The sequence below is a fragment of the Aplidium turbinatum genome, chromosome 7 (assembly GCF_918807975.1).
Source record: "Aplidium turbinatum chromosome 7, kaAplTurb1.1, whole genome shotgun sequence".
Classification (NCBI taxonomy): domain Eukaryota; kingdom Metazoa; phylum Chordata; class Ascidiacea; order Aplousobranchia; family Polyclinidae; genus Aplidium; species Aplidium turbinatum.
In genome coordinates, this window is record NC_137478.1 from 22,774,787 (window position 1) to 22,789,996 (window position 15,210).

General features: G+C 40.2%; 1 protein-coding gene across 1 annotated transcript; it reads right to left on the reverse strand.

Annotated features, from left to right (window-relative positions):
* Nucleotides 1–13,125: 13,125 nt before the first annotated feature.
* LOC145774614 (hsp70-binding protein 1-like) lies at nt 13,126–14,606 on the reverse strand. The gene has a single exon (XM_082585890.1). It carries the CDS (start codon nt 14,536–14,538, stop codon nt 13,588–13,590), a length of 951 nt encoding a protein of 316 aa, XP_082442016.1. The 5' UTR covers nt 14,539–14,606; the 3' UTR covers nt 13,126–13,587.
* Between the last annotated feature and the right edge of the window lie 604 nt (nt 14,607–15,210).

Sequence of the window (15,210 nt, forward strand, 5' to 3'; positions counted from 1 at the left end):
TGACATTTTTCAAATTATCGCCGATGCAGCAGGTTCTAGAATGGGATTTCTAACAAACTCGGACATGTTAAAATCACTAATAATTTAATGTTCTTCACAGTGTGGCAGTGGAACTGTCGGTCAATTTATAGGAAAATCCCGGAATTGAATCAACTAATAGCAAGCTCACAAACCCCACCGGATATCATGTGCTTACAAGAAACACACCTAACTCCTAAATGCTCCCCTAATATTAATGGATATCATCTCTACAGAAAAGACAGACCTGCTCACTTGGGAAAAGGAGGTGGTGTCGGAATCTGCATTAAAAGAAATATCTCCTTTACAGAGCTACCCATCCCGGATGCAGACCCACGGCTGGAAATTATTGCAATTAAAATCGAACACCTAACTGTATGCAGTATATATAACCCACCCACAAACTCATTTGCAGGTGACCAAATAAACTGTATTTTCACTAACCATAATAAATTATTAATTTGCGGTGATTTCAATGCCCACCATGTCATGTGGGGGTGCAACAACAATAATAATAGAGGGAATGCTCTACTTGAAGTAGTTGAAAATCATGACGCAGTAATCCTCAACACCACTGTTCCCACCCACATGTCTTTAAATAAGCCGGAAACCCGATGGAACACTCTAGACCTCACTATTGCTTCTTCTTCCCTTGGTCACAAATGCATCACCGATGTCACCAATGAATTTTTGGGTAGTGACCACTGCATAGTCGCTACTACAGTCAATGTTTCTTCCCCAGATAATGCAGAGTTTGTACCATCATGGGCATTCCAAAGAGCTGATTGGGCAAAGTATTCCAAATTATGCCAAGAAAAGCTAAATTCTTCTGTTGTCTCAAATGATATAAATACATTTAACCAAAACCTCTCCGAAACTATCCAACTCTGCGCGTCTATAGCAATTCCTAAAACCAAACCATTCAAATCAAGTGGCGTTCCATGGTGGAATGACAATTGTAAACGAGCAGTTAGGAACAAAAAAATAGCACTACAACGTCTTCATCGTACCAGACACCCAACAGACATCCAAGCCTTTAAGCGCCTCCGGGCAATTGCCAGAAAAACCATCATCCAAGCAAAAAAAGAAAGCTGGAACAATTTCTGCTGTTCCCTCGATAGTAAAACAAAGCTTGACAAAGTGTGGAAAATTATTAAAAAATTTTCAGGCATAAAGGAAACCAAAAGAATTCCCACTCTTGCCACTAAAGCAGAAAGTGATATCAACAAAGCCAACATCCTTGCAGATCAATTTCTCTCAGTTAGCAGCTCAACCAACTATTCAAAAAAATTCTGTGAAAATTCCAGTCTTTCAATTTCGAACAATCTACAATCAAAACTGGCAACCCATTTCTACAATAAATCTTACAATTCACCCCTGCAAATGAACGAGTTGAAGACAGTCCTTAAAGGTAATAAAAACACTGCTGCAGGTGCGGACGGCATTTATTATCAAATGTTATGTCATCTACCCCCTTGCAGTTTGAATATCCTCCTCGACTTGTTTAACTACGTCTGGTCGACAGGTACACTGCCACTCAAATGGAAACATTCAATCATCATTCCAATTCATAAGCCAAACAAACCAACGGGTATACCCTCCTCCTACAGACCAATTTCTTTAACCAGCACCCTTTGCAAAACTATGGAGAAAATAGTAACTAATCGCCTCAGATGGTTTCTAGAACAAAACAATCTACTTCATCTTCAACAGTCTGGATTCAGAAAAAGACGTCGAACGACAGATCATATTATCAGACTCCACGACACCATCCAAAAATCCTTATCTTACGGTGAATCAGTACAAACTGTATTTCTTGACCTTGAGAAAGCTTATGATATGGTCTATCACGACGCAGTCCTCCTAAAACTATATGACCTAGGGATCAAAGGAGCCATGCTATCTTGGATCAAATCTTTCCTGTCAAATCGTACTTTTCAAGTCAAGGTTGTCAAAGCTTTATCTACCACAAGAAAACTAGAAAACGGAATTCCTCAAGGCAGCGTTATTAGTCCATTACTATTCAACGTAGCGATCAACGATCTACCAAACTTAATTACCTCTTCTACAGCACTTTTTGCAGATGACTTCTGTTTTTGGAAAACTGGAGAAGACATCTCAACTCTGACTAATATAATCAAATCTGACTTTTCAAAAACCAAAGACTGGTGTGATAAATGGGGCTTCAAGATCTCCGCAAACAAATCAGCGGTTGTGCTGTTTACAAACAAACGTAAATATGATCCGTGTACACTCGAAATAAAAAATTCGTTAATCCCCATCAAAAAAGACTACAAATACCTTGGAATCACATTTCAGTCAAATGGAAAGTATAGCATCCATTGGTCACAGCGGTAAACCATAATCTCTTCGTGGGAAAATTGTAACGTAAGATTCCCAAATCCGTTCGTCTGCATGCAATGACCCAAAAATAAACACACTTTCGAAACGTCTATTCAAACAGTGTATTCCAGTAAAATTAGCCCGAGGCTATCGAAAATAGGTGTAACGCCTACACCTCTAAAAAAACTGTCACTACAATACAGATTAATTGGATAAAAGACGGAACCTTTGTCCAGCTAGCAAGCACTAAGCCAACAGTTAAATGTGCGGCCAACTTTCAAACAATCATTTTACGAATGACCAGAATAGATATCAATATCTCAAATTCACGTATGCAGTACTGTGACGCAATAAATGAAAGACAATTATGAAGTCATTCCAACAGGTGTTTAAAGCTGATGTAATATTCCTGTTTAAACAGGCCCAAACAAGTCCAAACAAGTTTGACACAAGTCTATGAACGATGGTGCAATTTTGGCACATTTTCTAGCAACTTCCATGACGTAATATTCAGTAGACTTGAACGGGTTTATATGACGTTTGATTTGTACAGAGATTGGCCGTAACATAGCGGCCCCTAGTTATGACAGTCTAACATGGCATAACTAAAAAAGAATTGAAGGACAATCGTGAGCCAATGAATAAAACACACGATACACAAATTTTTTGAATCACTCACGTTTAAGTTAATACGCAAATACAAAGGGCATGCAAAGAATGAACAGCAATAAGAATAAACACGACGATACATGAAATTGGTACCATAGGTACACGCTAAATGACGCTATATACAATAGTTGCGATAATAACCGACTGTTCCGGGCTCAGACAAGTATCGGCCACCGCAGACAAAACCAGGCTCAAACCCTAACACTTAGGTGTTCTTTACGGGGGCGAGGCACGAAATATCCCTCAACACGTAGTCTACTTTCACTTTCCCCGTACTCTCATCATAGTTGCAGACGGCAACTTTGGCTCTACGAACCACAGGCTTCCCTTTCCTAATTTGTGGAACTACCTCATGCACCCTCCCAAGTTGATACTTCCCACGTTTACCAATGTCTTGGAGAGAACCTACCACTACAAGTTGACCAGGCTCCAAATTCTCGGCCATTTTTAGCCATTTTTTCCGGCCCTGAAGACCTGGCAAGTAAAAATCGATCCATTTACTCCAAAACTGCTGAGAAAGTGACAAATTGAACCGATAATCCCTTCTTAATTGGTCACGATCATGTGGTTGCCCAACAGCACAGTATGGGTCTAAGTATGGGGTCAAAAGTGAGGCAGGGGTAATGACAGTAAAATCCCTAGGGTCGTCACTCAAAGGAACCAAAGGGCGTTCGCTCACGATCCGAACGGCACTGCCTGTGTACGTAAGCAGTTCAATAAAATTGGGCTTACGAATTGAAGAGTCCAAAATGTGAAAAAAGTATTTGGTCACATCAGCCATGAAACCAAATCTTTCAAACCGAAATCTAGCCAAGACATCTACCAGAGGGTTTAACAAGTCAGACAAGTCAGGGCAAGAAAACATTACATCATTAACACAAGTTCCTCGAAATTCAGACTTGCCATCGTAAACAATGCGTTTTTTTAATTGTGACGTCACAAAGTATGGTAAATACCATTCAAATCCCTTGACATTTCCTGCTTCACCAGCACGCTCAATATAGCCATTAGATTTAAGATCTTTCATGGTGTCAGTAAGGAAATCACGAAGTTCAGGTTGTTTTAAAGCCTTCTTCCTTAAAGCAGCAGCTCTATCTGACGCCAACACAAAATTGTTAGGTAAATCAATATCTTCCTTCAACGGTACAGGTATCTCAAATCGACCATCTTTCAACTCAATATTCGGTGCGACAAGTTCTCTAGCCAAAATATCATTGCGAGACAATTCACAGGTTTCATTTTGCAAAGTCAAATCCTGAATGACTTTATTCAGGTCTGCTATTTCCATATCACGAGACTCAATTTTACGCTGAAAGCCAGAGATGACATCCGACTCTGAAGACGTCTGCACTCTGCACACTTTAGCAACGCTTTCAACTAAGGGTGACTTACCACCACAAGCCAACCAACCGAGAGGAGTGAGCAAAGCATGCGGTTCACAACGATTGTCACCAACACGCTCTTCTTTTGCACACATCAAATAAGCGTTGTCGTTGCCAATCAGTACATCTACAGTACTACAATCATTCAAATGAAACATATTCACGTCATGAAAATGACGGAAACCACTTAAATCTTGTTTATGAGGTAAAGTTTTAACATCGTCAGCCCAAGCTGGGTTAACCACCGAGGTTATATCACAAAACAGTTCATTCGTCTCTAACGACTGGATGTTGAGTTTAACAAGGTCAGCACAAGTAGCTTTCTGACCAGCCAGAGTATCCATTTTAAACGACGCTTTATCATACGGTTTAAGACCAAGTTCGCACACCAAGTCACTCGAAACAAAGGTCAACTGCGAACCAGGATCATGCTGACAATACACCAACTTCGATTTGCCAGTCATTGGATTCAAAACACGAGCAGCAGTAACGCGGTTAAAGGCTGCTTTAACATTTCCAATCTTAACATTACGCACAGGAACTCTGGCACCAGCCTCATCTTTACCGACCAAATCCAGAGAATCACGTGACGTCACATAAAAATCATGCAGAAGAAAATAGTGTTTCCTATCGTTGGTAGGTCCACACTTACGACAGTTATTTGCATGATTACAGTCTCTAACCATATGCTGGCGCAAACAATTCAAGCATTTGCCAGCTTTCACAATGACATCTCTCCGATCTTTAGGTGTCAAGCGCAAAAATTCTTTACAATTAGACAAAAAATGATATTCAACTTGACCACGTGACGAACAACAAAAACATGCCGGTATGTCACTACGTCTGGCCACACCGCCGCGCGGTGCGCCAACAGCAGTCGAGTACTGCGAACTCCCTGAAATCACATTATCATGGGGTTTTACGGACGTCTGCCTAACCGGACATGAAGGCAATTTTCCTTTGCCAAACTTTTTAAAATGCTGCGACTCACCAGAATCGCCCATTAGCATAATGCTAAAATCAGTCGACTTGCGCGTTTCCTCTCGTACTACAAAATCAAACAAACTCTGAAAAGTAGGTTCCTCAGTGCTACCATACTGATCACCTAAAAAGTCAAGATAACGCTGCTTAGCGTCAAACGGGAGTCGTTTAGCCAAATCCAAAACAAAACGTCCTTCTAATTTATCACGCTGACCATAAGCTTTCGCGTAAAGCAAACACTGCGACAATTCATCTTTAAACTCTTTCAAATCACTGGAAGAGATAGAAGTCAATTTGCTACCATAGCGATACTTTCTAATTTCTGGTTCTGCGAAAAGACCTCCACGAACTCCAAAACGTTGGGACAAGCGAGATAACGACATTTCTATCCTGTCTTCCTCTGACAAGCCAGGAGTGTCGGAAACCAAATTAGCAATCGTTTGTGCAGCTGTTCTAACACAAGCTGCTTGCAACAAAGTCAAACGAGTTCCCTTAAAGGGCGAAGCTGCCATCAAGGCCATAACACGATTTTTAAAGAAGACAAATGGCACATTATTACCATCGTAACCAATCAAGGCCGCCTTATCGAAGAACGTCCTACTATTTTGGTATTCAAAAAAGCAATCCTGCTGTTGAGAACTCGATTTAGCGGGAGAAGACAAGCTATATCCCTTAAGGGGCTGAGTGGGCTCAGTCACATGCACAGTCCGATCACGATCCTCACACACGTTAAAATCAGGAGACGCGATACGCCTCTCACAACCACCCAAATTACGTGTAGCTGGGCGATCAAAAACTAGCGGCGCTGAAAACTGTGAAGGGGGCAAAGCATTACTGCTAATGGCGGCCCCGTGACCTGTACGCTCTGGGGGAGGAGTTCGGTTGTAATTTGCAGACCTTGGCTCTACAGCCTTCGGAAGACCCTTAGCCGCGGCCCCGAGACCTCCTGAAACAGCTGGAAAACATGTGGATTGTACAGGTCCACTTACGGATTGAACAGGCGTCTGGAAAAGGTTAGGTAAATTAAACTGTGATTGATGTTCACTTCTGGAATGCCTAGAAGAGCCCTTCCTAGAGCTACGCCGGGAGCCCAACTCAGAACGATATTCAGCTAAAGCTACCTCCTTACGTTGTTCAGCCCTCAACTGTGCGTCTTTGAGTGCGAACTCAGCAGCTCTCGCTTCGGCTTTCGCGGCAGCCTCAGCAGCTCTCGCTTCGGCCTCAACTCGTATGGTCTCAGCTCTCGCGGCGGCCTCAGCAGCTCTCGCTTCGGCCTCGGCTTGGATCTGGAGCTCCTCTCGTCTTAGCTGTAGGTTAATTTGTGCAACTATACGTGACGAGCTCTCAGACATCCTAGTGCTTACATTTGAGGCGCTATCCTCAGGATGTATGTCAGCATCTAACCTATCTGAGAAATCACTTTCTTTTTGTTCGAAGTTATTTTTTAACGAGTTAAATTCGGGATCTACCCTATCACGAAGTTCTGCCAAGATTGCAGAGTTAACAATTTTACTCAAAAGAGCATGGAAATGCCTTAATTCCTCTTCTAAAGTAGATAAGTTAGATCTAAAAATTAACAGTTCCTGCTTATCACTCAAAGAACCTAGGGCCACAGAAAGTTTCCCAATTTGAGTCAAAATATCCCGTCTAAGATGCCGGGCCTCTCGAACTGACTTAGCCTCATCGTTAATGGGTCCCTCCCCAGAATGGCCTGCCCGACCGCAAAGAACATCATCAGGCTTAAACTCAGTCGAGTCGACGGCGGTCGAGTCCCTGTCACCACCGAGTGTAGACATATTAAATGTTAGGGCTAAATTTAACAATTAAAAAATTAAGTTACACAAACACACAAAATTACAGTAGTTATAAAAAACTTAACTGCAAAGACCGTAAAAATACAAAAAAGAATTTAAATGCACGATACCGTAGCTGTACGAGTATGTGAAGTCCAAACGTCCACAAAACTTGCTTGGATTCTTCCACTTGAATCTTCAAGCACAGATGGATTGCCTTTAATCTTCTTTCTTGCCAATAAATGTCAAAGTTATTTTTCTTCTGTACCAAACTGAGAAGAAACGTCTTTACTTTTTAGCTTAAAGTTCTTCAGTTGCCTACCGAGAAGAAATGTCTTTAATTTTCTTTGCTTCTTTAGACTACCAACCAATAAGATCTTCTTTTATTATTTCTTTGCTTCTAAGTGCTTCTTAGCCAAACACTAGACAGAGAATCGTCTTTTATTTTTTATGGTCACAGCGGTAAACCATAATCTCTTCGTGGGAAAATTGTAACGTAAGATTCCCAAATCCGTTCGTCTGCATGCAATGACCCAAAAATAAACACACTTTCGAAACGTCTATTCAAACAGTGTATTCCAGTAAAATTAGCCCGAGGCTATCGAAAATAGGTGTAACGCCTACACCTCTAAAAAAACTGTCACTACAATACAGATTAATTGGATAAAAGACGGAACCTTTGTCCAGCTAGCAAGCACTAAGCCAACAGTTAAATGTGCGGCCAACTTTCAAACAATCATTTTACGAATGACCAGAATAGATATCAATATCTCAAATTCACGTATGCAGTACTGTGACGCAATAAATGAAAGACAATTATGAAGTCATTCCAACAGGTGTTTAAAGCTGATGTAATATTCCTGTTTAAACAGGCCCAAACAAGTCCAAACAAGTTTGACACAAGTCTATGAACGATGGTGCAATTTTGGCACATTTTCTAGCAACTTCCATGACGTAATATTCAGTAGACTTGAACGGTTTTATATGACGTTTGATTTGTACAGAGATTGGCCGTAACATCCATGCTAAACATGTTGCAGAAAAATCCAAATCAAGACTAAATGTCCTTCGTGTACTGAAGGGCACAAACTGGGGAGCAGGAAAATCAGCACTGCTTTGCATCTACAGAGCCATAATACGATCGGTTATTGAATATGGTATGGAAGCATATTTTGCCACAAACAAAACCACACTCCAACCAATTCTGACATTACAAAATGAAGCTCTAAGAATATGCTCCAGAGCAATGAAAAGTACCCCAATTTCAAACCTACAACACTACTGCAATGAATTACCCTTGTCACTTAGATACGAGCAACTTTGTCTAAACTACAAAGCCCACATTCTGACATTTTTACGCCACCCAGCACATGACATCCTCGAGGAAAGTTTGCCAAGAATTTTGATCAGCACAAGTAACTACCAACCATTCCATTCCCTCACCGAGACAATAGACACGAATATTACCGTAAACCTCATCCAAGAACCATCTATCCCACCCTGGGAAGTCTATATACCCATAACTGACTACACCCTTGTAACTGAAACCTCCCAGCTTGTCCATCCAAATGCCATCTCTGGAATAGTCGCTGAGCACCTCACAAAAAATTACTCAGAATTTCTCAACATATATACAGACGGATCCAAGACCAACACGAAAACCGGATCTTCCTTTTTTGTAAACCGCTATGGAATAAAACGCTGTTTCACAATTAATAGATCCGCATCTGTGTTCAGTGCCGAACTGTTTGCAATAAAGGCTGCACTTATATGGATAAAAGAGACCAAACAAAGTAAGTCGGTCATCATTAGCGACTGCTTAAGTGCACTACGGACGATTTCAAATCCAACCTGGACAAAACACAGCTTAATCAATGACATACTTCTACTTCATTCCAGCATTATATCAAATACAACAAAAGTAAAGTTTTTATGGGTTCCTAGTCATGTAGGCATTCCTGGAAACGAAACTGCTGATTTCTTAGCAAAACTTGCTTCAGGAGCCATACCAGCAATACCAACATCAGCCATTACCCTCACCTCCGCAAACACAAAACTCAGCCTAAGTGAAGTCAAAAACCTCACCAAAGATCTAGCTCTGCAAAAATGGAATAATCACTATATAAACAGTACCACAGGCCAACTCTACAAATCTATATATCCTGACACCAAAAGTGCAGGAACAAACAAAGTACCTGACCATCCAACCGTCTTTAGACTCATCACCGGTCACTGCCGTTTAAACCAACACCTCTTCAAGATCGGATGCCACACTTCTGGACTATGCGACACATGTATGAGCCCTGAGACTGTGAATCATTTTCTATTTCATTGCAGTAAATATGCAACTCAAAGGAAGTGTCTTGAACAAAATCTGAGCACGTATGGAATAAACATATCGGTGAAAAATTTTGCTGAAAATCGTTCAACTACTACACATCTGCTGGCTTTTATAAACTCCTGCAATAAGCTTATTTAAATTATTATTTTAATCACTGTAATCGTCCATGTTGTACTGTAGTGCACCCGTGTCGTGTCTGCTCCCAGCCAGAGATCGATCGTTTTTTACATTGATTCAGCGTCTTTGGACATTGAATCGGTGTGGAAGGCGATTGATTTGCTGGCTGGGCTTTCCTTATTTTGTTTCAGTTTGTAACACCAAGCGTGCAATTCCAAAGAAGTACCTGCCTTTCGTGGGCCTAACCTCCTACAAGAATTTCTTTTCCACTAATGATGTATTTAAACTACTGTATCGTATTATGTTGTGTTGTGTCGTATTGCACCCTTCACTATGCCCTGTTGTGCTCTAACTGTGCTAAATAGCTATTATAATAATGAATGTCGCTAAAAGACCTTAGATGTTGTAAAGCGACATAAAACAAACCATAACAATCAATCAATCAATCAATCGTTGAGTTTGAGCTAGTCAGAAGTACTGTGCAGTTTTTGTCTTTTTCTGTTTATAGATTTAGTTAACCATTGTAATTTTTTTCAGATGTAGTTAAGCTGTATGTATATTATTCCTGAAGAGGACATCTTGTGATGTCGAAAACGTTCGATACTTAATTTGTTGCGTAGTTTTATGTTTATGTAAATGTAATAAACTTGAAAATGTTAAACTTGATCACGTTGCTCGGCTTCGTATGCCTGTGGTTCAACAAGACAAACTCTCTACCGAAGCTCTAAGTCAAAATTGTTTACAAACTGCATTGCCGTGGTGTCGTAGAGGTTGCACTGTCAGTGAACTTTTCATTTTACACCTTTTAGCCTAATTTATACTGTTGTAAATGGCCCGTTGCCTAAATATTGTGAATCGTAAACCACTAGGTGAAACAATTAGGTTAAAATGGTGTGATGCTCAACACACCTGAAACGTGTAAAGTTTTTGGTGGGTCCTAACTCCTAAGTCATTTTGTACAATAATGCGTAATTTAAGTACTTTAGTTGTTCATACGTCAACATCAGGGATATCTAAAGAACGGGATACGAAGGCTCGCAGCGATTGCCCTATTCTTACGACGCTACCAGGGCGGTAGTAGGCTATGTAGCGCGTTAGACATGCGGTTCTTTTTTAAATTGCAGAAAGTTTTGTAGTGCAACTGGTACAGTCAACTACAGAAGACAGTCAGCAAATGTTACGTAGAGCATATTTAAAGAACACGTGTTTGGAAAGACAGTTGAAAAGTTACCAGTGAGCTGTTTTTCTTTGCAGTAGGCTAGATGTAAAGCAAGTATACGGATAGTTGAATTAACAACTCACCATGAGTAATGAGTATGCATGCAGACGTAGGCGCCTAACTATTTTTTTGGCCGTGGGGGCGAAAGCGTGTTTCATCAGCAGCAACGTAAATTCAGCGAAATGTCACGCAGATGAATGACGTAATTATGTCGTCACACTAGGATTGCTTTTATTGCCACACTCGGAGTTATCGCTTCGTTCGACCTACCGTTATTTATTATAAACAAAACTCAACCAAAACACATGCTATGCGTCTGCGTTGGCTAGCGGTTGATGGACTGCGACTCTTTAAGCTAAGCACCACGTAAAGTTTAGCAACGAACTAGATTTATTAGCATGAAACAAGAGACGAAAATGTTTACTAAAAGGTAAATGTAAAGAAAATACTAACTTGATCATAGGCTTGAAAGTAAAATCATTCATGTTTAAATCAATTCAACAGCACGTCAACTTGAATAAATTTAAAAGTTTCTGACATCCGTAAACAGCTCTTGAAAAATAGTTACGAAGAGACGTTTGATTAAGTTTTCGACTTGACATTGCTCCCTTTTCACTACAATATCGCAACTTATCGCTGACCAGCTTTCAAGTTTCAATTCGCTGTGATACGCCCGTTTTCGTGTTGCAGATGAAACAAAAGATGCGCATATTCCCCGCCTTTGATCGGGTTTCTATGGCAACGGTCGTGTGTGCGCCATGCAGTTTGCGCGAGTCCGTTGTTGTGTTGATTATGCCGCGTGTGCGCAATGCGTTTTGTACCAGCCCTTGTTGCGTTGGTTAGTGGTTACCTCGGGCCCAGACTTCAAGTTCATTTTCACAGCAAGCGATTCACTGCCGCGACAATTCTCTGCAGAGGTTTCGACTTTTGAAAGCGACATCGAGTCTGTTTGCAAGCGCATTAAGCTAAACGCACGCTGCGTCAACGTAGCAAATTGTGTTGCTTTTGGGTGCATTCAACATCTGATGACATTGAATCGACGCAAAATGGTAGATTTTTGCTATGTCTCAGGCAGCAAAATCAGTCATTTTTACATTGATTCAACGTCTGCAGACGTTAAATCAATGTAAAAATGACAGATTTTATTGTTGTATGGGGTGGGATTGTAGCATCGCTACTCCTTCTAGTGATTACTTATCGCGAAGCTGTTGCGGTTTGCATTTAAAAATGTTTTTCTGCTGCCGATCGCTAGTTTATCTATTGTTTTATGTATCAATGCAGCATAAAAAGTTGCTCCCACGCAGAAATATGCGTGGGGGCCTGGCCCCCACGGCTTAGGCGCCTATGCATGCAGATGATGCAGTGAATATCTCGTCCTGGTGCTTATAGCGCAATGCAGGTTATCATAACGAGATGTATTGAACTACTATCGGAGCCAATTGTCGTTTTACGATAAGGGAACGTTCAAATATTACGTAACGCTTTTTTTCCGAATTTTTGACCCCCCCTCCTCCATGTAACGCCAACGTAACGCTTTTTTCAATCCCCCCTCCCCATGTAACGCTTTTTCACTACAAATTCAGCACAAAAAACTTCCATTCCGTACTCGAAAGCGTTACGTAACGTTTTGCTTGAACCCCCTCCTCCCCGATGTGACGCTTTGCATAAACCCCCCTCCCCCTCGAAGGCGTTACGTAATATTTGAACGTTCCCTAAACGGAAGCCCTTCTATTGTCAGACGTAATAAAAGCCTTCGTATCCCTTTGTTTAGATATCCCTGGTCAAACTTTGTAAAAAAAAAGTTTTTTAATGTCAAAAGTTTCAATTTTTAGGTAAAAAATAATCGCCCTTTCATCTTATTACAACGACTGTAGGCTATTTGTCAAAAATGAATTTGAACTTTCGACCTTGTATATATTACTGTGAAACCAACGACAGTGTGCACAGCCAGGGAGGGGAGTAATTGCCCTCCCCAAAACATTTTAAATAAAAATCTCGCATTGTTACAGCATTATTTGACGAAGCTTTACTATTGATTTAGGTTTAGGCTGAAAGTACTCAAAACACGTAATTTCAAGGTACTTTTATCAATTTTTTTTGAGGAAGGCCCCTCAATGGGTGCTCCGCTTTCGATGACTCGTTACCGGGCTCACACATGCGCAAAAATAGGCTACTTATTTACATCTTCCGAAATTTTGTGCTGGCCTCGACCCTGCGCACGGCGTAGATAAAAGTGCTAAAAAAGACGTAGAACACTTTCGCCAAGGCATCACTTTATTAACGAGAATGGAAGCAGCATGAAAACTAACTTCAAAATTACTAAGTCGACCATAACAATACAACAAGGGGAAACTTTACTCTGTCAACTTCGATAAACGGCCTGCGTCAGTGGTTCAAAGCCGCTACAAGCGAAACTGCCAGGATTAGGGACAAAGAAGATTTCTCAATCTGAGGATAAAGCTTCAATCAGCCAATGTTACTATGGAAGAGGAGCTTCAACACCAACAGCAATCATGTAGCCTACAAACAGTAGATATGGCAATTCACAAAAAAGATAAAGCAATGTTGGAGTTCCGTAGTTTATATTACAAGTGCTTATGAAGTGTTTTGTTGGAATTGTTGATTGAGTGGCACAAAATACTAAACACCTGATGTTCTGAAATAGGACAAAACAACAATTGTTTGAATAAAAAGTTGACTAGTCTAGTCTGGTTTACACAAAAGCTATTCCACACAACTTTGGAGATTAAGAATTTTATAGAGTTGTTTACAGCACTTTGTAATCTCGGGTCTGTTCGCAGAAATATCTTCATTTTCCTCAAGATTTAAAATCGCTTTTTTGAACTGCAAACCAGATTGTTTGCATTTTTCACGAAAGCTAACATGGTGACAATTAACAGAAATAAGGATATCCAAAGTAAATTCAATTACATCAAACTGTGTTGTCACGTTTAAATTTTTAATCAAGGAAATGACAAATTCGTCACTATCAAGAAAGTAATGACTTTCATGGATATCTTTACATAAATTTCGAAGCAAAAAAGTGCTTTTTAACTGAACCTTTAAAACAGGATTTTGTATTCCCTTTAACAAATATGTAAAGCCATTAAGTTCAACAAATTGTTCAAAACCTTTGGCATTTTGTCTTATAATGCATGACACAGCAAACATTGCTTTTATAGCCACTTGATTATCCAGGTCATCGCCTTGACGCAAAGTCATTGGCAATAAAACATTTAATATTTTATGTTTGTCAAGTAAAACATTTTGGCAGTATTCGTTATTTTGGGCGACAGTGGCCAGAACATCAGCAGCAGAATACTGAATTTGCTTCTCAGAAAAACCCAAGCAATCGACAATCGAAGAAAAGCCTCCAATTTTGTGAAAGTCACATGCCAGGTCAATGTCTTCACACAGACTTGATATCTCCTCCATGATACTTTCCATGTCATCAACAGAAATTGTAGAAGTTTGCTTGTATGCTTCTATCACTTGAAGACACTCTTTTAATCTCGCAACTAAACTAGCATGAGCATTTGAAACATTTTTCACTGCATTTTCCAACCACTTTCTGTCTGCATCATCTGAAACTTTTGTAGAATCATTAGGTGCAGCACTTCCCCCAGCTTGAATTGCAAACTGAAGCAGTTTCTTTGTCGCATCTTTTTGACTCATTTTGATATGACAAAGCTTTATTTTAATGTCAACACTAACAGTTAAGCAAAAATATAATTTTTTTTTGATATTCTGAAAAATGCATGCTTGCTAAATTAGTTAGGAAATAAACATTGAATTGTCGCATATCTGTGCGGTCACTACATCATAGTATATATATAACAGGCCTCGAAATATCCGGCGGTCACGGCGGACATGACCTTCGGAATGACTGCCGAAGCCGACTCATTGGTCGGTCATAAATGACCGCCGCAAAATTCTTGACAAAAACAGAGCTAATGCAGCAAAGATAATATTTAAAATTTGAATTGTTACCATTGTTTGTTTAACGCAAACAAATACGGAGCTGAAACAATAATAGTACAGGCAATTGCTTTAAAGATCACATTAGAGTGGCATGGTTAACGAGCTGATGGCAAAAGTAGCCATTTTTACATCATTTCAACGCCTTGCAATGCTGCCTTGAATTAAACTTGTCTGAACTTTTCGGCAAGCTGTGTATTTTAATTTTAACAATGAGGATTATTGTGTTACATTGATCGTTTGTTAAACAGAAACGTCACAGAGAAGCAAGTCTCAGCTGGGTTCCGCACGTGCTTAGGCGAATGTGGCGACCTTAATTCAGGCTGATACTGATAGAAATAGAATTTCTGCACAGGAGGGAGAGTGTAA